This window comes from Microcaecilia unicolor, chromosome 10, assembly GCF_901765095.1.
Source record: "Microcaecilia unicolor chromosome 10, aMicUni1.1, whole genome shotgun sequence".
Classification (NCBI taxonomy): domain Eukaryota; kingdom Metazoa; phylum Chordata; class Amphibia; order Gymnophiona; family Siphonopidae; genus Microcaecilia; species Microcaecilia unicolor.
Genome location: NC_044040.1, coordinates 187,194,839 through 187,216,204, shown reverse-complemented (window position 1 = coordinate 187,216,204; position 21,366 = coordinate 187,194,839). Strand labels below are relative to the sequence as shown.

Sequence of the window (21,366 nt, the reverse complement as noted above, 5' to 3'; positions counted from 1 at the left end):
AACCCAACAGGGACTAGATATCAAGATTTGTTTTCCTAGCATAAGGATGTAATTTCCTATCTTGAAAAATACTTCCTGATTTGTGTACAGTAAACTAGAATAAGTGAAAAGCAGTTACAGGCCTTCATTAACAGGTAATCTAATTGGGGCAGATTTATTTTCTTTAAATTTTTCTCTAAAATATATAGCTAAATATTGTTTTAATCCTGTGAAATTGAAGAGTTGTTTTTTTTTTCAAAAGATTAACTGTCTGGAACTGCTGTCCTCTTTTTGTATGTAAAAGGTTATAATGATATATTACTTGATGTTTTGTTTGCTATTAAATATGACAAATGTCATCTGCCTCTTGCATCTCTTTTTTGGATGATTGCCTTCTCCTTTATTTTGGATGGGAACTATTGGATATGTACAGTGATGTGAAAAAGCTCCCCCCTCCTCCTAATTTCCCCTATTATTGAATATAGGTCACTCTGAATGGTTCTAACAAAATGTACTATTAGACAAAGGGAACTGAGTAAACATAACACAGGTTTTTAATTACTTCATTTATTTAAGGAACAAAGTTATCCAACACCGATAATACCCATGTGAAAAAATAACTGCCCCTAATCAACCAATTGACCAAATTTAATTACATCCAACTGACTGAACACAGCCAAGCTTGACAGCAGCCACTCGCCAGTCCTGCTCAATCTAAACCTCACCATATACTGAACTTTACCAAGAGAATGAAGTAGTCACTACAAGGTTTCTCAAAAGCGGCTCTAGAGACAATAAAAAAGCAATGGAGAGAGGGGACAGTCCTGCCACATACCCTGCCCCAGTACAAATGCATCAGTGTCCCCCACAGGGCATGTGCGAGTGCCTTCCCACCCACCACGACAGTAGCGGACCAGCAGTCCTCTCTCATCCACAGTTCCCTCACTGCGCCCTCCTGCAGTTCTTCATTTTTGACAGATTTTTGTCCCTTCCCAGTGGGATTTTTACTCGTGTTCTTCATTTTTCCTTTTTGGGGCTTTTTTCCATTTACCCCTTAAAGGTTTAGATTTGTTTTCCCCACTTTTAGTTTTCTTTATTTTTTCCATGCTCATTAGGCCCTCTTAGGCCTGAATTCTGGTCAGGTTCTTGTCCTTATTTTTTTTCTTGGCCATTTGCCCCATTTTAAGGTCACCATTGAGTCGTTTGATTTGACCACAGCTGTTTTCCCTTCCATGTCTTTAAGCTCCGTGCCCAGTGTAATAGGACCATCTCTGGTTAGGACACCCATTCTTGATGTCTCCAGTGTTGGTCTGAACATACCCCTTCCAGCTGTGTTCTTTGCCTACATATGAAAAGGACTCAGCTGGACAGAGAGGCTCAAAGAGAAAAAAGTTTTGGAGCCCAGTACGAAACCTCATGTTGGCATCGACAGCAAGCCTTCACCAGCATTGGATGCATCAGTCTCTATGGCTGCTAGGCCCTTATCAGACACTGGGAGTGATTGTGCATGTCTCCAGTGCATGCAAATCTCTCTCATGAATATTCATTGTAGATATCACGAAAACCTGACTGGCTGGGGTGCCTCCAAGACCAGGTTTGGGAACCACTGGCCTTGAGCATGATACCCGAAGCGATAGTCACTTTGGACAGACAGTTCGGCAGAATTTGTTTGGGGTCTAGAATCCAACTCCACCCCCTATGCCCATTTTGTACTGTTCTAGGCTGCACTCTCACAAAGTATGTATATAGTTTCAGGTTAATTCGGTTTTGACCTCACTATTGCAAGGTCCTATTGTCCTACCGTTGTTGTTTTAGTGAGCCTGGTAGCTAGGGATGTGAGAATATGGTCTGTTTGTCTTTGGAAAAAGCAGGGTTACTTACCTGTAGCGGGTATTCTCTGAAGACAGCAGGCCATTCATTCTCGCATACCCTCCCACCTCCCCTTGAAGTTGTCTCATCCTGATAGCTATACTATTGTACTGCCGGTCTCGCGTTCTTGAAGTGGGAGGGAAGATACTCATGCATGCACGGTGCGGATGCTGGCAAGTGTCTTAAAGCTGTAGTATGCTATTTCAAGCATTCTGTGCCAGGCGACATGGATGATGTCACCCACATGGGAGAATGAATAGCCTGCTGTCCTCAGAGAATACCTGCTACAGGTAAGTATCCCTGTTATATGAAGGATTCATCTACTATGAATGAAAATCAAAAACTGAGCAGGATAAAATATTATCTATATATTTAATCCACTGAGGAAAAAGGTACCAAAAGTGGGGTATGTGACTTATTTATATTTCTACCACAAGATAAAGGGATATCAACTGCATAATTCCGACAAATTTCAGCCTCTGGTAAAAACTAATTACATCTTTAGAAATGATACCTTTTAGGCACGTGCAATTTTTAGGCAGTAGAACATGAAAAACATCAAAGTTGTGAAAATAAATTGCATAGTCTCATTCTACTTACAAAACTTTCAAAAATAAAAGTTACCCAAATTTACCCCTCCAAATTTCATAGCCTTTATCTCTGTTTTTTTATAACCCCACATTTGGTACCTTTTCACTCAGGTTACATATATATATATATTCAACAGAATGACATTTAAGTATACATTTAAATGGATACTGTTTTAAAAATGCCTCAACAATATAAATTATCTCCTCCTTTGTGATAATATTAGGTAAAATCCTAATAAAACAACTAAAAAAAAAAAAAGAAATGAATAGCCAGTTTTTATCAGAACTGAGCCAAGGTCACAATTAAAGTTGAAGAGACAGCCAATGCCAACTCAGATTTTTCTATCAATAAATATCTAAACATTCATTGTTTATTTCTTGCAGTTGATATTGCTCACCAGACCTCTTCTTAAAAGAGGAGCCATTGGAGGCTAGATTATAATTCAGTTTAAGGTCCTGGTTTTGACTTTTAGAGCATTTCATGGAGATTCTCCAGGTTACTTAATTGATCATTTTGCTTTTCTTAACAAAAACCATAGTAGATCTACTAAAAATTTGTTTATATTACGTTTCCCTTCTGTTTGTAAAATAAAAGCTTTATGTCCTTTACAATCTCCATTAAGATATCAGGCAGCCTCCATTTGGAATTCCCTTCCCTCTTTTCTAAGGCAAACAAAGAATTATTATAAGTTTAGGAAGTTGTTAAAAACTTTCCTTTTCAGGAAATAGCTCCCTTAATTTTTATACATGTTATACTTTCCTATTTTGAGATAATAATTTATCATTGTTATAAGTATTTGGAGTATGCTCCTTCTCTTGTTTATTACCCGCTTAAATTTGTTGGTTGTAGCAGGTTATAAGACTAGAATGTAATGTAAAAGTAGGAAAGTAATATGTTCTAAAAACAGGAGAGATAAATCCCTTAAGAACCTTCAATATTTCAAGCAGATACCTTTTAAATATCAGAAATTTGATAACCCGCAGGCTACAATTCCTAGTAGCAATCTCTATGGCCTCAAATTTGCTCCTCAAACTCCTAATGTCTTTAATCAAAGTAGAATTCAAATCCGGTAAACTCTGGAGCCTAGTTCCATAACCATGCATTGCAGTTTTTACTTCTACAATCTCTTCTGTAATCCTGGATTTCATATTCCTCGACCTTAGCAGACAACACTTTAATCTGAGGGACTAGTGTTTTACCATGATCCAAAATTGCCCCCATATTGTCTCTAAAATGAATGATTTCAGATAATCCAAGGAGAACCCACCAAGAGGGGAAAGAATAAACTCAGATGTACCTGGAGTTTCCAAGATGTCTCTCTTCTCATCCACTATCATTATTACCCTTGAAGTTTGATTGACCAATATATCCAGCAGAGTCCTCTTGCACCTCAGACCCTCAAGATCCATATCATCAGCTGCCATGCTCATCTGCTGATGTTCCAGTGAGTCATCTAACACCTCTCCATTACTAAGCCTTTCCCCTCAAACCAGTGGCATACCTATACCATCTCCCCAAAACACAACAACCATGGCTATCAGAAAATACTCCATCCTAGATGGATGAGGTATCTACTGCTAAAGTCTCAAAGACATATCAATCCCAAGGAACAGTGCTAGGCTCCCAGAGCCCAGCATCAATATTGCTGAGGTTCGTTCCTGGATCCACGAACACTACAAAAGGATATCCATTGGACCCCCCCAAAATAGGCAGCTAGGGCTCAGAGGGGAAGACCCATGATCTGCCCTTTGTTTCTACTAAAACAGAAGCAAGGAAATATGAGTGGTCACAGAGCAACTAGTGCATCTACCACCATTTTGGATGTTGCAGGAGACATAAGGCTGTCACAAATTATATTGCATTCAGGCCCAGACTTTGACCGGGCCACTCAAGGACATTCTCTTTCTTTTTGCTGACCCACTCCATTATTCTTTTTACTTTCTGCTTAAGATCATTGGCCAAGTAGAAGGTGAATCATCTCCCCAGTCCCAGGTTTATCGGACAGGTTTTCCTCTGAGATATACTTTAATATTTCCTTTGATCTACACACAACCTTCTCTGTCTCCATTACTGCAAAGGATCACCATAGTATAATGTTGGCATCACTATAGGGATGATATTAATAGGGTGATGGGTAGTATTTGTTTTATGTCCCTTGTATTCACTTAGCATCGATACTAAAACAAATCCCTTAGTGGTGTTTCCTTGCAAACATTATGCGGCTTTTCTTCAGCAATGGCTCTCTTTTTACTTCTCTCCCACACAGGTCATGCTTTTCGAGTAAACTTGAAATTGTTCAATACAATATTTTCCCCAGCCTAAGCCAGAGATTTATGTGGCCCTTTCAAAGCAACAACAAGCCTCAGAGTAATCTTCCTCAACAACTTTCTTAACCTACAACTACTGACTTTGGAAAGATGATCTAATGGAGTAATTCCTTGGTGGTATAAAACTATTGCCACTACTATGATGGACCTGACAATGCCCTGAGGTATATTCAAACGCAATGACATTTTCTTATAGCCTTACCCCCATCTCTAACCCATTGAATAACTCTATCCTGGAGCTCTTATCTCAGCTGTGTGCTCAGAGTAATTTTCTACAACAGAAAAGGCTAGGTTCTTCATCCAGATGTATTCAGATGAGTTCAAACACTTTGTGCAAAGATGGCTCTAAGTAAGTTATTGTGGACCTTGTTAAGACAATTTTTTGAACTGGGTTTGCCATGATAGTGGGTGTGAAGACTTATTCTTGCACATATATACCCATATAGTCCATATAGTCTGCATAGTAAGGTGACTAGAGTTGTACCTGATGCTTCATGCAGTTACATCCCTCTATGACCTTGTCTGGGGGTTGTATCTGCCTATCTGTGCATAAGTACATAAGCACTGCCATACTGAGCCAGATGAAAGGTCCAACAAGACCAGTATCCCATTTCCAATAGTGGCCAATCCAGGTTACAAATACATGACAGGATCTCAAAAGAATAAAACAGATTTCATGCTGCTTATCCCAGGAATAAGCAGTAGATTTTCTCAAGTACACTGTAACAATGGTTTATGGACTTCTCTTTAGGAACTTGTCCAAACTTTTTTTAAACCCTGCAATGCTAACTGCTTTTACCACATCCTCTACCCACAAATTCCAGAGGTTAATTGCATGTTAACTGAAGAAATATTTTCTCTGATTTGTTTTAAATGTACTACTTAGTTACTTCAATGCATGTCCCCTAGTCCTTGTACTTTTGGAAAGAACAAACAAGTGATTCACTTCCACCCATTCCACTCCATTCAGGATTTTATAGACCTCTGTCATACCTCCCCTTAGCAGTCTCTTCTCCTAGCCTCTTTAATCTTTCCTCATAGGGAACTCATCCCATTCCCTTTATCATTTTCATTATCCTTCTCTGTAACTTTTCTAATTCAACTATATCTTTTTTTTAAGATATGGTGACCAGAACTGCACATAATATTCAAGGTACAGTTGCACAATGGAGCAATCCAAAGGCATTATAATATTCTCTGTTTTGTTCTCCATTCCTTTCTTAATAATTCCTATCACTATTTGCTTGTTTAGCTGCTGCTGCTGCTGCACACTGAACAGCGGAATTTCAACCTATCTTCAACGACACCTAGATCGTTTTCCTAACCTGTGACTCCTAATGTGGAACCTTGCATCATGTAGCTATACATTAAATTTTATCTGCCATTTGGTTCTCTTGCAATTTTTCACAATTCTCTTGTGATTTACCAATTTTGAATTAACTTTCTGTTGACAGCAAAGATTCTTGGGGAACCTCACTTTTTATCCTTCTCATTTGATAATATTAACTACTGCACCCTACTCTCTGTTTTCTGTTTTTTAACCAATTCTTAATCCACAATAGGACATTGCCTCCTATTCCATGACTTTCCAATTTGCTCAGGAGTCATTCATGAGGTATTTTGTCAAATGTCTTTTGAAAATCCAAATACATAACATCAATTGGCTCACCTTTATCCATGTTTATTCACCACTTTAAAAAAAATGTAGCTAATTGGTGTAATTGGTGAGGTAAGATTTTTTCCTATATATATATATACACACACACACACACACAAATATATATATATATACACACACACACACACACACAAATATATAATATTATATTTAATTTTATTCTTTATAATAGTCTCTACTATTTTGACTAGCACCAACATCATGCTCACAATCTATAATTGGGAACCCTTTTTAAAAAATGGTGTTTCATTGGCCACCCTCCAATCTTCTGGTATCACTAAGGTTGCCAATGGAGTCTAGAATTAACTAATAGGGTTGATCCAGTCCTGGTTTACCCCACGGCATGCAGAGACATGTAGTCTTGCTTTTCTTAGTGAATGCAATGGGGAAATCAGAACAATCCCTGCATGCCATGAGGTAAACCCAGAGCTAGATCAACCTTGTCAGTTCAATCTGGAAATCCTAGGTACCACACTTGAGTTTAAAGATAAATTAGTAATAATAGATCTATTTCCTTTCTTTTTTTTAAGTTATAACAGTACACTGGGGATGTATACCATTTGGCCCAGGTGATTTGTTACCCTTTAGTTTGTCAAACTGCCCTATTATATCTTTCAGATTTACAGAGACTTGTTTCAGCTCCTCCTACCCATCACCATTAAATACCATTTCTGGCACAGTATTTATCCAAGATCTCCCTCAGTGAAGACCAATGCAAAGAATTCATTTAGGGCCTCTTTTACCAAGCTGCAGCAAAAGGGGACCTGTGCTGGCGTTGGCACGTGTTTTTAACACATGCTGAGGCCCCCTTTTACCACAACCGAGTAAAAGGTAGGTCTTTCTTTTCTGCAGGAAATGGCCATGTGAAAAGTAAAGCACTTGCCACGCAGCCATTTCAGGGAGGAGTCTTTACCACAACCCACTGAGGTGACGGTAAGGGCTCCTGCACTAACCCGGCGATAACTGCACTGCCTGATTACCGCCGGATATGACAGTGTTGGGGCTGGGAACTACTACCAGGTTGCTGTGGTAGCCCGGTGGTAGTTCCTTTTTAGCGAGCAGTAAGCACGCACTGCGCTTACCGTCGCTCTGTAAAAGGGGCCCCTTGTCTTTCTACTATAGCCTTGTCCTCTCTTAGTGCCTTCTTCTACCCCTCGATCATCTAGTGGTCCAACTAATTCTTTAACTGGCCTCTTGCTTTGAATGTACCTAAAAAAAGTTTTTATTATATGTTTTTGCCTAAAAGGCTAGCTTCTTTTCAAAGCCTTCCTTATCAGTGCTTTGCATGTGCCTTGCCATTCCTTATATTGTTTCCTAGAACCTTCAGTTGGATCTTTCTTCCATTTCTGAAGGATGTTATTTTAGCTTCAATAGCCTCCTTCATCTCACTTTTAACCATACCGACTGTCTGGCCTTCCTTCCGACTTACATCTCTTGATGCCCTTGTTTGGGGGTTGTACATGCTGCTCTGTACATCTCTACGCCTTGTTTAAAGTGCAAAGATCATTTAAGTTTTGCTTGCTATATAAGTATCATCTGTGTTTATCCCATATGTTTTTGAATTTCATGTAAAGGGTAGTGGATACCTGGAATGCCCTCCCAGTGGAGGTGGTGAAGACAGAAAGAGTAATGGAAAAGTAATTAATTTACTCTTAAATTTTCCTCCTTGTCCTCTAGTTCTACTGCTTCACATTTCCAAAAAAGATTTGTTTGCATATTAATACCTTTCAAGTATTTAATATCTTAATTTCTTTTTGAATATCTCTGTAATTCCTCTTTCACGTTAAAGGTATAGGGCATGTTGTATAGATCAGTGAAAGAAACGCCTACTTTAATAGATTTTGAATTGTATTTTTTTAGACAGCTGAACGTGAAAAATGTACAAGAATGTGAAGGCTTATACAAGCTACTATATATATAGTACCATCCCGGATTATTCTAAAACGCCACACTGTTTCCTTAAAAAGCTTGTCACTGTGCCCAGTTCTTTCCTTTGCAGATTAGGAAGCTATAAACTGATTTTATTGACTATGCTACTGAGCATTCTAAAGAATCAAAGCTCAAACCACAATACAAATTGTATTATGTAGGTCTGTGATGTTTTATGTAAACAGCACTGCACATTACTTTTCTGTACTATGGCAGCATAATGTGTTAGAGGTACACTGCTCTGGTTCCAATAGAGCATTTATCCTTTGCCACTGGTGAAAAACACAAAGCTCTCTTTATGGTGTCTCATTTTTTTCAATAAATTTTGCATGAAAACATGTTACCCAAGCATGAAGCTGCCTGCTGTCATATTGGAAGTGCAATAAATATTTAATGAAAACACTACCACACAAGCTTGGTGTCACACAACAGCTATCACACAGACATACTTTGATCTAAACAGACACTTAAAAGAGTTCTAAGCATGCTTTGCACCACAGAACTCTATAACCTCTATGCAAATAAGGGTAAACTAGTGCCTGCCGCATAAAGAAAAGAAAAATATGACAGCTCCTAAGAATATGTGACTGTTGTTAAACTCGGAAAATTCAATACTCCCAGTGTACGGTTAAAGCATTCCGTTATGTACTACCTCAGAAACAACTTATCAGCATTGATACATAGACCAAATTCAGATAGATTGTGTTCAAGATGGATGTTGACATCTCACAAAATTTCAAAAATTAGCTAGGTCTAGGAGGTAGCTGCAGTTTGTAGCATCTGGATGAACACTATTGCTGCAGCAATTAAGCTGGTTCCGGGGTAGAGGCCAACTGAATTTTGGTTTCGGTTATGGTGCCAAAATTGGCACAAAATCTTTTTTCTTCACGGCTTTGGCTGAAAGACTATGGTCATGGTTTCAGTTTTGCCCAAAACTGACCACGTGTTTTTGTTGGAAGTCAAAAATGTGTGCTTTGTCCCGTTTGTCTCCATCCCTCCAAACAAGAGTTGTCTTCCCCCTCCCCCCCTCCCCCCCCCCCGAACCTATCTTACAATCCCATGGCAATCTAGGGATGTAGTCAGGGCAAGAGTGATCCACAGTCGCTCCTGCTCATGCTGGCTCTGCTCTCAAAATGGCTGCCATGATCTCTACTGGCAATCTTGCAAGACTGCTGCAAGAGGTTACGGCAGCTACTTTGAAAGTAGAGCTGAAATGGGCAAGTGGAACTGGCAATCACTCCTGCCTCGACTACAGCACTAAGACCACCAGGGACTGCATTTTCTTTTGTTTTGTTTTTTTGTGTAATGTGATTACAAGTAATACAGTTATGATCTTGCATAGTAGTTTATATGGTAAATAGGGTACTCCAAATAAATGCTTTTGATTCAAAAGTTTAACAGGAACTAAAGTCTGTAAACTTGGGATGATAAGCTCCTTAGGAATTAGCCTCTAAGATTGGTGAGACAAGATTTCCCTTCACTAAATTCATGTTGCCTTTGTCTCATGCATTTCAATCTGCTTTGTAATTTTGTTCTTTATAATGCTTTTGCCCGGCACAGACATCAGCCTCATCAGTCTATAATTTCCCGGATTACCTCTGCAACCTTTTTTTTTTTTTTTTAAATCGGCATTACATTGGCCACCCTCCAATCTTCCGGTACCTCGCTTGAGTTTAAAGATAAATTAAATACAACCAACAACAGTTCTACACGTTCATTTTTCAATTCTATCAGTACTATGGGATGAATACTATCCAGTACAGATGATTTGCTACTCTTCAATTTGTCAAATTGCACCATTACATCTTCCAGGTTTACAGAGATTTCATTCAGTATCTCTGACTCGTCAGCTTTGAATACCATTTCTGGCACCGGTATTTTTCCCAAATCAGCTTCTTGCTTTATACCTAAAAAAAAAATTTACAATGTGTTTTTGCCTCCACTGCAATCATTTTTTCAAAGTCATTCTTTCCTTTCCTTATCAGCGCTTTGCATTTGACTTGCCATTCCTTATGATGTTTCTTTTTATTTTCAGTCAGATCCTTCTTCCATTTTCTGAAGGATTTTTCTTTTAGCTCTAATAGCTTCCTTCACCTCACTTTTTAATCATGCTGGCTGTTGATTGGTCTTCCTTCCTCCTTTTTTAATACATGGAATATATTTGGCCTGGGCTTCCAGAATTGTATTTTTGAACAGCATCCACACCTGATATAAATTTTTGACCTTCGCGGTTGCTCCTCTAAGTTTTTTTTCCATTGTTCTCGTTTTATCGTAGTCTCCTTTTTCAAAGTTCAATGCTAACATATTGGAGTTCCTCACTGTACTTACTCCAAAGTAAGTCGATATCAAATCTGATCATATTAGGATCACTGTTATCAAGTGGCCCTAACACCATCACCTCTGCACCAGATCATGCGCTCCACAAAGGACTAGATGTAGAATTTTTCCGCCCTCTTGTTGGCTCCTGTACCAGCTGCTCCGTAAAGCAGTCCTTGATTTCGTCAAGGAATTTTACCTCCTAGCATGCCCTAATGTTACATTTACCCAGTCAATATCAGGATAATTGAAATCACCCATTACTATTGTGTTGCCCAGTTTGTTAGCCTCCCAAATTTCTGATAATATTTCTACATCAGTCTGTTCTTCCTGGCCAGGTGGATGGGAGATCAGTTTGCCACTGGAGATCACTTAACACGACAGAGATATGGGGAGATCACTGCTAATCAATGTGGGGCACTCATGAAACATGTGGGAAATGCCACTGGTGCCCGTTATCTATAGTTCGCCCAACTTGGGTGGAGGGGCAAACTCAGCTAGTGTTATCTTCAAAAACTAATACCACTTGTACTAGTTCTAATGTAGTGTAAATTATCGAATGTCCTTGAAAGCTTATTTATGTAGAACACAGTAGAAGAGCCGTGAGGTTAAGACTCACAGAAAATAAATCACGTATTACAACTAAAAATGAGCAAGCCCCGCTGGTGCATCATTGGTTGGAGAGGGGCCATACAGTTACAGATATTCGGTGGAGAGTGACTGATCAAGTGATCATGGGGTAGGAAGGAGGAGATTATTAGAAACTATTGAATTTTAAGGAGCAAGAGTGGATTTTTACTTTAAATACAGTATCTTCCAGGGCTCAATGCAGAGACTGAATGGATGACGTTAATCTAGCCCAAGGTCTTGTGACTGGTGGGGGGATGAGGTTAGCTGGAACTATAAATCTGCATTCTTGAAACGCGGTCGCCATCTTGGCCACATTAATCAGCAGGATGAGTGAGTGCTAACTATATGGTATTTCTATGTTTGTATATAAGTCTTTTATTAAAAAAAGTTTGATATTTAAAAGTAGCACTAATTTCATGGGGGTTTTTTTATAGGGGATATCCTTGAAGAAGCGATTAGTGAAACATGTGCCATGTCAGATTCTAAATTCCCCTAAGATGACATTGTGAAAAAATGCCAAATTAAGATGAGTTAAAGTTTTTCATAACTCATAGTAAGTTTATAATTGACTATTGGTTAATAAAGTGGTGAGTAGGTGGTAAGGACTGATGAGGATTATGGTAAAATTATGTATCATACCTGATAATTTTCTTTCCATTAATCATAGCTGATCAATCCATAGACTGGTGGGTTGTGTCCATCTACCAGCAGGTGGAGATAGAGAGCAAACTTTTGCCTCCCTATATGTGGTCATGGGCTGCCGGAAACTCCTCAGTATGTCGATATCAAAGCTCCATCCGCAGGACTCAGCACTTAGAGAATTACACCCACGAAGGGACACTCTGCCCAGCTCACCACCGCCGAAACGGGGGAGGGGAATTAACCCAGCTCATCCCCACACAAGTGGGGGAGGGGAATCCGTCCAGCTCATCCCCGCGGAGCGGGGGAGGGACACCACACCCGCCGATGCGGGGGGATCTGGCTTATCCTGCAACCGCAACCGCGGGAGGAGCTGACTGACCCTAACACCGCCCAAGCGGGAGGGGTACAAAGCTGCCCTACAGCCGCACGAAGCGGGAGGGAGTGCCGGCAGAATTTAAATCTCAATCCAGCCCCGTAAAACGGAGGGGAGAGGAATGCAGCAGCTCACTGTAACACAAACTCGTCTCAACTCTTGAAGAATCCAAGTGAAAGAAGAACTTGAACACGAAGTCCTCCTGAAGTAACTGAAGGCTAAACTTGAACCTAAAATTCAACCAGAATATAAACAGTACAGATATCTGGGAGGGGCTATGGATTGATCAGCTATGATTAATGGAAAGAAAATTATCAGGTATGATACATAATTTTACCTTCCATATCATCAAGCTGATCAATCCATAGACTGGTGGGATGTACCGAAGCAGTACTCACCCAGGGCGGGACATAGAAATCCCTGACCGCAACACTGAAGCTCCAAACCGGGCCTCCGCCCGAGCAGCCACAGTCAAGCGGTAATGCCTGGCAAAGGTATGGGCCGAAGCCCAAGTTGCCGCCTTGCAAATCTCTTCCAAGGAGACGGACCCTAAGCCGCTGCAATGGCTTCCTTGCCCATCTTGCCACTGTAGGCTTAGAAGCCTGCAGACCCTTACGAGGACCTGTAAACAGGACAAACAGATGATCCGATTTCCGGAAATCATTGGTCACTTCCAAGTATCTGATGATGACTCGTCTCACATCCAGAAATTGAGAGCAGAGTATTCCTCTGGGTAGACCTCCCTACGAAAGGAAGGGAGACAGAGCTGCTGAATCACATGGAAGCGAAAAAGAATCTTGGGCAGGAAGGAAGGCACTGTGCGAATAGTCACTCCTGCCTCAGTGAACTGCAGAAAAAGCTCTCGACATGAGAGTGCCTGGAGCTCGGAAACTCTTCTGGCTGAGGTGATAGCCACCAAAAAGACTGCTTTCAACGTCAGGTCTTTCAGAGATGCCCTCGACAAGGGTTCAAAAGGCGGCTTCTGCAATGCTCTTAGCACCAGGTTGAGATTCCACGCAGGCACCACTGAGTGCAGAGGAGGGCGCAGGTGATTAACTCCCTTGAGAAAGCGCACCACATCTGGCTGCGAAGCCAGGGAAGCACCCTTCAGGCGGCCCCTGAAGCAAGCCAGAGCCGCTACCTGAAGTTTCAGGGAACTGAGCGACAGGCCTTTGTCCAGACCTTCTTGCAGGAACGCCAACACTGAAGAAATTGGAGCAGTGAAGGGAGAAAGTGAGCCTGCTTCACACCACGCTGCAAAGATACGCCAAACCCTGGCGTAAGCAGTAGAAGTAGAGCGCTTCCTCGCTCTCAGCATAGTGGCGATGACCTTGTCTGAGAAGCCCTTCTTTCTCAGACGCTGCCGCTCAACAGCCAGGCCGTAAGACCAAAGGGGGAGGGATCCTCCATCACCACGGGACCCTGATGTAACAGGCCCTGCTCCACTGGCAGCCGCAGAGGATCGCCGACTGAGAGCCTGATCAAGTCCGCATACCAGGGACGACTGGGCCAATCCGGACCCACCAGGATTACCCTGCCGGGATGCTTTGCCACCCGGTCTAGCACCCTGCCCAACATGGGCCAGGGCGGGAACACATAGAGAAGCTCTTGTGTCGGCCACTGTTGGAGAAGAGCATCTACTCCCAGGGATCGAGGGTCCCGTCCTCTGCTGAAAAAGCGCGGCACTTGGCAATTGGCCGATGACGCCATCAGATCTAGGCTCGGCTGGCCCCAGCGCTTCGTGATGTCCAAGAACGCCTGAGCAGATAGCTGCCACTCTCCGGGCTCCAAGATATGGCGACTGAGAAAGTCCGCCTTGACATTCATGACTCCGGCAATGTGGGCCGTTGAAAGCTGCTCCAGGTTCGCTTCCGCCCACTGGCATAGATTCATAGCCTCCTTGGCTAGAGGGGCGCTCTTGGTACCTCCCTGGCGGTTGACATAGGCCACAGCCGTGGCATTGTCCGACAGGACCCGTACAGGCTTCAATACCAGTACCGGGATGAACTCCAACAACACCAACCGAATGGCTCTGCGTTCCAGGAGGTTGATAGACCACTTGCCTCTGCAGGAGACCAGAGCCCCTGCGCTGTCCTTCCCAAGCAGTGGGCTCCCCAGCCCATCAAAGAGGCGTCTGTCATAACGACAATCCACTCCGGGGTCACCAGAGGCATTCCTGCAGACAACTTGTCTGTCTGCGTCCACCAGCTCAGCGCCTTGCGCACTGCTGGGTCCAAGGGAAGGCGCACAGCATAATCCTCCGACATCGGAGTCCAGCGCAGCAGCAGAGATTGTTGTAGTGGTCTCATATGAGCCCTGGCCCAGGGCACTACTTCCATCGTGGCCGTCATAGAGCCCAACAGCTGCACGTAGTCCCAAGCCCGAATAGGAGAGGCTACTAGGAACTAGTCCACCTGAGCCTGAAGCTTGACAATCCGATTGTCTGGCAGGAACACTCTGCCCACTTGGGTGTCGAATCGAACTCCCAGATACTCCAGGGACTGAGTCGGGCGCAGCTGGCTTTACTCCCAGTTGATGATCCACCCCAGGGAGCTCAAAAGAGCAACCACCCGGTTCACAGCTTTGCCGCACTCTGCATAAGAGGGGGCTTGGATCAACCAGTCGTCCAGATAAGGATGGACTTGAACTCCTTCCTTCCTCAGGAATGCCGCGATGACCACCATTACTTTGGAGAAGGTCCGCGGAGCAGTAGCCAACCCGAACGGGAGGGCTCTGAACTGGAAGTGTCGGCCCAGTACTGCAAAACGCAGAAAGCGTTGATGAGGAGGCCAGATGGGAATATGCAAATACGCTTCCTTGATGTCCAAGGATGCCAGGAACTCTCCTGCCTTCACTGCCGCTATAACAGAGCGGAGGGTCTCCATGCGAAAGTGCCGAACTTTCAAGGCCCAATTGACCCCTTTGAGGTCGAGGATAGGCCGTACAGAACCTCCTTTCTTTGGTATCACAAAGAAAAAGGAGTAACGTCCCTTGCCAAGCTGATTTTCTGGCACCGGAACGACCGCCCCCAGGCGGATCAGATTGTCCAAGGTCTGCTGCACTGCCACAGCTTGACCGGAGACTTGCAGGGAGAGAGTACAAACCCGTCTTTTAAGGGTCGGCAGAACTCTAGCTTGTAGCCGTCTCTGATGACTTCCAGCACCCAAACGTCTGAAGTTATTGTGGTCCACTCGCCCATAAACGAGGACAGCCGTCCTCCAATCTGCACTGAGGCGTGGACCAAGGCCCCGTCATTGGGTACGAGACCCTGGGGGAGAACCGGAGGGAGCACCTCCGGGACGGCGGTCTCTGCGAAAGGAATGCTGCTTGGGGGAGAAGTTCCTCTTGAAGGAAGAGGGGGCAGAGGAGCCCGACCTGCCCGGGCGGTACCGACGGGCTTCCTGAAACCGTCCTCTGGAGGTACCAGGGCGAGTACTAGCCCGAGCCCTGACCTCTGGTAACTTCTTGCCCTTAGACGTGCCGAGATCGGTCACGATTTTGTCCAGCTCGACCCCAAAGAGCAGCTTGCCTTTAAAAGGCAATCTAGCCAGACGGGATTTAGAGGCGTGGTCAGCAGACCAATGTTTCAGCCAAAGCCACCGCCGCGCAGAGATTGTCTGAGCCATGCCTTTAGCTGAGGCTCTCAAGACATCATACAGCAAGTCTGCCAAATAGGCTAAGCCCGATTCCAGGGCCGGCCAATCAGCCCTCAAGGAATGATCCGAGGGGGAAGCCCGCTGCACCATAGTCAGGCACGCCCTGGCCACATAGGAGCCGCAAACTGAGGCCTGCAAACTTAAAGCAGCCGCCTCAAAGGACGACCTTAAGGCCGCCTCCAATCTTCTGTCTTGGGCGTCCTTTAGGGCCGTGCCACCTTCCACCGGCAACGCCGTTTTCTTAGTCACCGCAGTGATTAAAGAATCCACGGTAGGCCACAGAAAGGCCTCACGTTCACTTACAGGCAAAGGATAGAGGCGGGAATAGACCTAGCCACTTTAAGGCTCGCTTCCGGGACATCCCATTGAGCCGAAATTAAGGTGTGCATGGCATCATGCACGTGGAAGGTTCTAGGCGGGCGTTTCGTCCCCAGCATAATGGCAGAGCCAACAGGGGCTGAGGGAGAGACGTCCTCCGGAGAGGAAATCTTCAAAATGCCCATGGCCTGCACAAACAGGTTGGGCAAATCCTCTGAGCTAAAAAGTCGCGCTGCAGAGGGGTCATCCGCTCCATCCGAGCGGGGATCCGTCTCCTCCAAGGAATCCGCAAAGGACCATTGGGAGAACTCAGATACGCTGCCCTCATCTACATCGGAGGAGACAAAGTCCTCCAAGGCCTGGGAATCAACCCGAGGGCGTTTACCTCCGGGGGCCTCAACCTCTTTACCTGACGAGGGAGCAGGGGCAGCGTTCTGCATAAGGAAGGCCTGATGCAGCAGCAAAATAAACTCGGGGGAGAAACCCCCCAGACTGTGCACTTCTGCAGCCTGGGCAACAGCCCTAGACGCACCCTCAACCGGCGCTCGCAAGAGCGGGGGAGAGACATGCTGCGCATCCAAGATGGCGTCCGGCGCGACACTCCGCGAAGGAGCCGCGCGGGAAAAACGGCGCTTAATTTTAGCCGCCTTTGTGCCGTCGCCCAAATTAAGGGCGTTCATGGCATTAATGTCTCCTACCTCAAGGGCGGCCCAAGAAGAAGCCGTCCGAGCCGCGTGGCTGGCCAAGATGGCGGAGGCGAGGAGCGGGGGATGGGCGTTTATGGCGGGAAAAACCGCCACACCGGAGGAAGGACCGGGACACTCATCGGTCACAAAACTGTCACCCAACAAGGGCGAATCAGACTTTAAGACCCCCGCATCCCCTCTAGAAGCGCCCAAGCGATCCGGGGAGCGACTCTTTACGCCCTCGCCCTCCGACACCATATGCCACGTGGAGATAAATCGGGGAACCCCCTGCCCGCTATAAAAAGGTAAAAATTACCTGCTTTCCGCTCCGAGCTGTAACGACCTGGTGTCCCAGTGAGTAGCTGCAATGAACGTTTAAATAAACGTCGAAATAAACGCCTTTAAGGACGTTCAAAAATTTTTTTTTTTTTTTTTTTTTTTTTAACGGAGCCAGCGGGAGGGGGGAGAAAAGGAGGGACCTGGCACCACCAGGTTTGCACTTGCTCAAAAGAGCCCTCAACCCCAGGCACTCAACAAAACCTAAAAATTAGGCTTGGAGGCCTAGCCAGAGCTGCTGCTGTGTGTGACCACCACCTGCTGAGATAGAGAACATACTGAGGAGTTTCCGGCAGCACATGACCACATATAGGGAGGCAAATGTTTGCTCTCTATCTCCACCTGCTGGTAGATGGACACAACCCACCAGTCTATGGATTGATCAGCTTGATGATATGGAAAGTGTGCAAATCGACTGTGAGAAAGTTTTATATCACAACATGACAATTCTGAGGTCATCATACCATTTCCATTGAGATTATTATATCATTTTATTGAACATTTAGACCTCTGGATACTTTATATGATGTGATAAGTGAGGTCCGGAAAGTGTAGAGAAATTAAGAGAAGTGTCAAGTTATATTATTTTATAAAAACACATAAATTGAAATTCCATCCACAATCCAACCAAACCCATCTCTTAAATGCCTACAACAGTCATGTACAAGTACATACATTCTTGTTTGCAGAGATAAGTTTTAAAGAGAACTTTACATGCACATCCTGGTATATATACGCAAACACCTTTATAAAATTATCCTCAAAGTGGGACAAAGCCTTTAGTAAATAGGTCCCTTTGTACATGAGAGATAAAATATAATTTAAAACATAATACGCTAGCAGTACCACTTCAATACATTTTGTATTTACAATATGTTTTATGCATTCTAATATGCAATGTCACTTACCCCCTTTTTGTATTATGTTCCTTTTCTTTCCCTCTGTCTCTCTCCTTTTCTTTTAACTTCTCTTTCTCTCTGACTTTGCGCCGTTCTCGTTCATGAGACCTACTGTGAGTTCTTGTATGACTGGATCTATCGCTACTTTGACTATGTGAACGATGATGATGTCTGGAACGTGATCTGTTTGAAATTGAGAAGTAAAGTAATTATAAAATAAATGCATAACTATGGTTCTGATTTTGCTATCTATGGATGAAAGCATGAAAATCAAGTATCAGAACAACATAATACTGGAACTGTTTGATGTCAACGTAACAAGAACATTCTATCAAAGCTGGATTTGCTCAGTTCTGATATAAGAACACAACTTTCCCCTAATAGTAACATACGTAATAATGGAAGATAAAAACCTAAATGGCCCACCTAATGTGATTAAGGGTTTTATTTATTTATTTATTTGCTTGCTACATTTGTATCCCGCCTTTATCCAAGGTGGGTAACAGGGTTCACATACATAGATTAAATGTTTGACACGTACATGGGCTTAGATAATATTCAAATACAAGGTTTTAACTAGTTTACATACATGGTTTTAGAAGAAGTTATATGTGGTTTACTAGGGTAGCATTTGCCATTGTGAGGCAAGGAAATATGATCAGATGAGCAGGTGAAGATGGTAATACATACAAGAACAAGAAAGGAGTTAAGTATAAATTATGAGGGGTTAAACAGAAAGATCTTCATGTGACTGAGAAGGCTTTTACAAACAGATGCGTTTTTAGTAAACACTTGAATTGTAGGGTGTCTTCACATGTTCTCAGGTATCCTGGTAGAGCGTTCCACAGGATCGGGGTAGCGAAGAAGAAGGCTCGTAGTTTTGTCTCAATGTAGTAGATTTTGCGGAAGGTAAATATAGTTGATTGGATATCTCAGATCTTAGCATTCGTTTCAGTTGGTATGATGACAGGGCATTTTGGAAGTAGGCTGGGACTGCCCCAAATATATGTTGATGTGTCAGAACAAGAATCTTGAATTGCACTCTGTATGGTACAGGAAGCCAATGCAGTTTTTTTAATGTTGGAGTGATGTGTTCAGACTTTGAGATTCCTGTGATCAATCGTGCAGCTGCATTTTGGATGACCTGTAGAGCTTGCATTTAGGAAGCTGGTATACCTAGAAATAGTTAGTTGAGTAATCATTTTTAGTCAGTAACAAGCTCTGGACAATCCTTTGAAAGTCAGACAGTGTTATCACGCCTTTCAACTTGCTTAACACGCATAGTTGAAAGAAAGACGTTGTGATCATATGGTCTGTGTGTTTTAATATTTGCTCTATGCAGGTTATCTTCCTCCCCATGCCTTCAGTAGGTTGTAACTGCTACTCCATGCAGGTATGCCCCTGTGGCAGCACAACAGAAATAGCTCATGAGGGGAAAAAGGAGAAGAATATTATAAACTATATGCTCATGAGGGGAAAAAGGAGAAGAATATTATAAACTATGTAAGTCACATTGAGCCTGCAAATAGGTGGGAAAATGTGGGATACAAATGTAACAAATAAATAAATAAATAAAATGTCATAACATTTGGGGAACCTTGTGCCATTTGCAAAAACTACATGCACAATAGTAGCACAAACCCACATAGGTCAGATGCAATAGAAGCCTGGATCTGCAGCTCCTATGTTACCAACTTCAGATTATCATCAGGAATTATGGAGTGTTATTAGACTGTAGTAGACGGTCACCTACTCATCACTGCAGCAGGGATTCAGTCATCAATGTTCAAGGAGCAGTTCCCCCTCCATCCAGTGCCTCTCTTTCTCCTGTACCTGCTATTTTCCCCCCTAATAAGAATACATCACTCCCTTCTGGTACCTGCTCAGTGCCCTGCCCTCCCCCCTATGATGGGTCCTCCACCGGTATCCGATTGGTGCTCCCTGATGGCCCACAGAATCTGGCAAACAGCTCTCTTCCCTTCCAGCACTGTGCAAGGCTCCCCAGGGCAGCAGTTACCTCTACACACTGCTCCCTGACAAAGATGCAAACCTGGCTGCCTTCCTCTTGCTCCAGCTCCCTGACAAAGATGCGAACCTGTCTGGAACTTGTTCCCAGAAGATGTGGTTAGGCTCGGGGAACGTGACTATAATCTGGCAAAAAAACTCGTTGATGTTCAAAAGGCTGTTGAAGAAGTGGCATTTCAAAATTCTACACACGGAGAGCCACCGCGTCTTAGGAGGGGTGCAGTGGGGGAAAGTGGGAACATGGTGACATGTAGGGGGCCGGGACACGCATCCTGCATGAAAAAGATGGAAACCGCAGAGGAAGTGGCTAATAGTGAGTTATTAAAAAAAAAATCAAATTTTAAAATAAATCGATTCGCCAAAAATGAATTGATGAATCGATTCGAATTGTCAATTGGACAGCACTACTGCCCAGCACCGGCTTTCCTACTTAATCTCCAATAAGCTTCTTTGGATCCGATTCTTCTAAATAAAAGGTATCATTTACACTCTGCTGACATTTATCATATTTCTGTTATATGACTGTTTTTCAGTGTTAAATGTTTATGTTTCCGATATGGTATCATGTTAGTCCTATTACTAAGATTGAATTTGCCATCTTCAAATTTACCTCATCAATTATATTTATGCTTATAGTTGGACATTTTTATATTGCTAAGCTGTTAAAATTCTAAGTTTTATGTCTGCTATACAATGTCTTGGGTAAATCTCTTCATAAAGACAGTTAACAAATCCCAACAAATAAATAAGCAAGTAGAACTATCCCTCTTGATTTGAATACTATAATGCATATGTGCATTTTCTATCAATTATTTATTTAGCTTTAAAAAAAAAGCAAACATCAAACAATAACTAGAATCAAAAAGCTATCACAAAAATGTTTTGATCAAATTTTAGACAAAGAAAATGAAGCTTGAAATGAACTGTCAACCACACTAGTTTATCCAAGAAAAAAAAAAAAGACACCCAACTACTATGGCAAAGGTTAAATCATTTAATGAAGTTCAAAGATCTTCAAAGACCTATTCAATCTATATAAGCCCATATGTTACCAAATTTCCATGAAAAGCCACTATTTTCCTATCTGCTTTCAATGTCAAAGTTTACTGAAA

The 21,366-nt window shown here is 43.0% G+C and overlaps 1 protein-coding gene across 1 annotated transcript in view; it reads right to left on the bottom strand.

The window, feature by feature from the left end:
- Positions 1-21,366, bottom strand: part of RSRC1 (arginine and serine rich coiled-coil 1) — a 331,221-nt gene that overhangs the window by 257,457 nt on the left and 52,398 nt on the right. Inside the window, exon 4 of the mRNA XM_030216713.1 lies at positions 18,239-18,412. Coding sequence (XP_030072573.1) covers positions 18,239-18,412 — 174 coding nt within the window. The remainder of the gene's footprint in view (positions 1-18,238; positions 18,413-21,366) is intronic.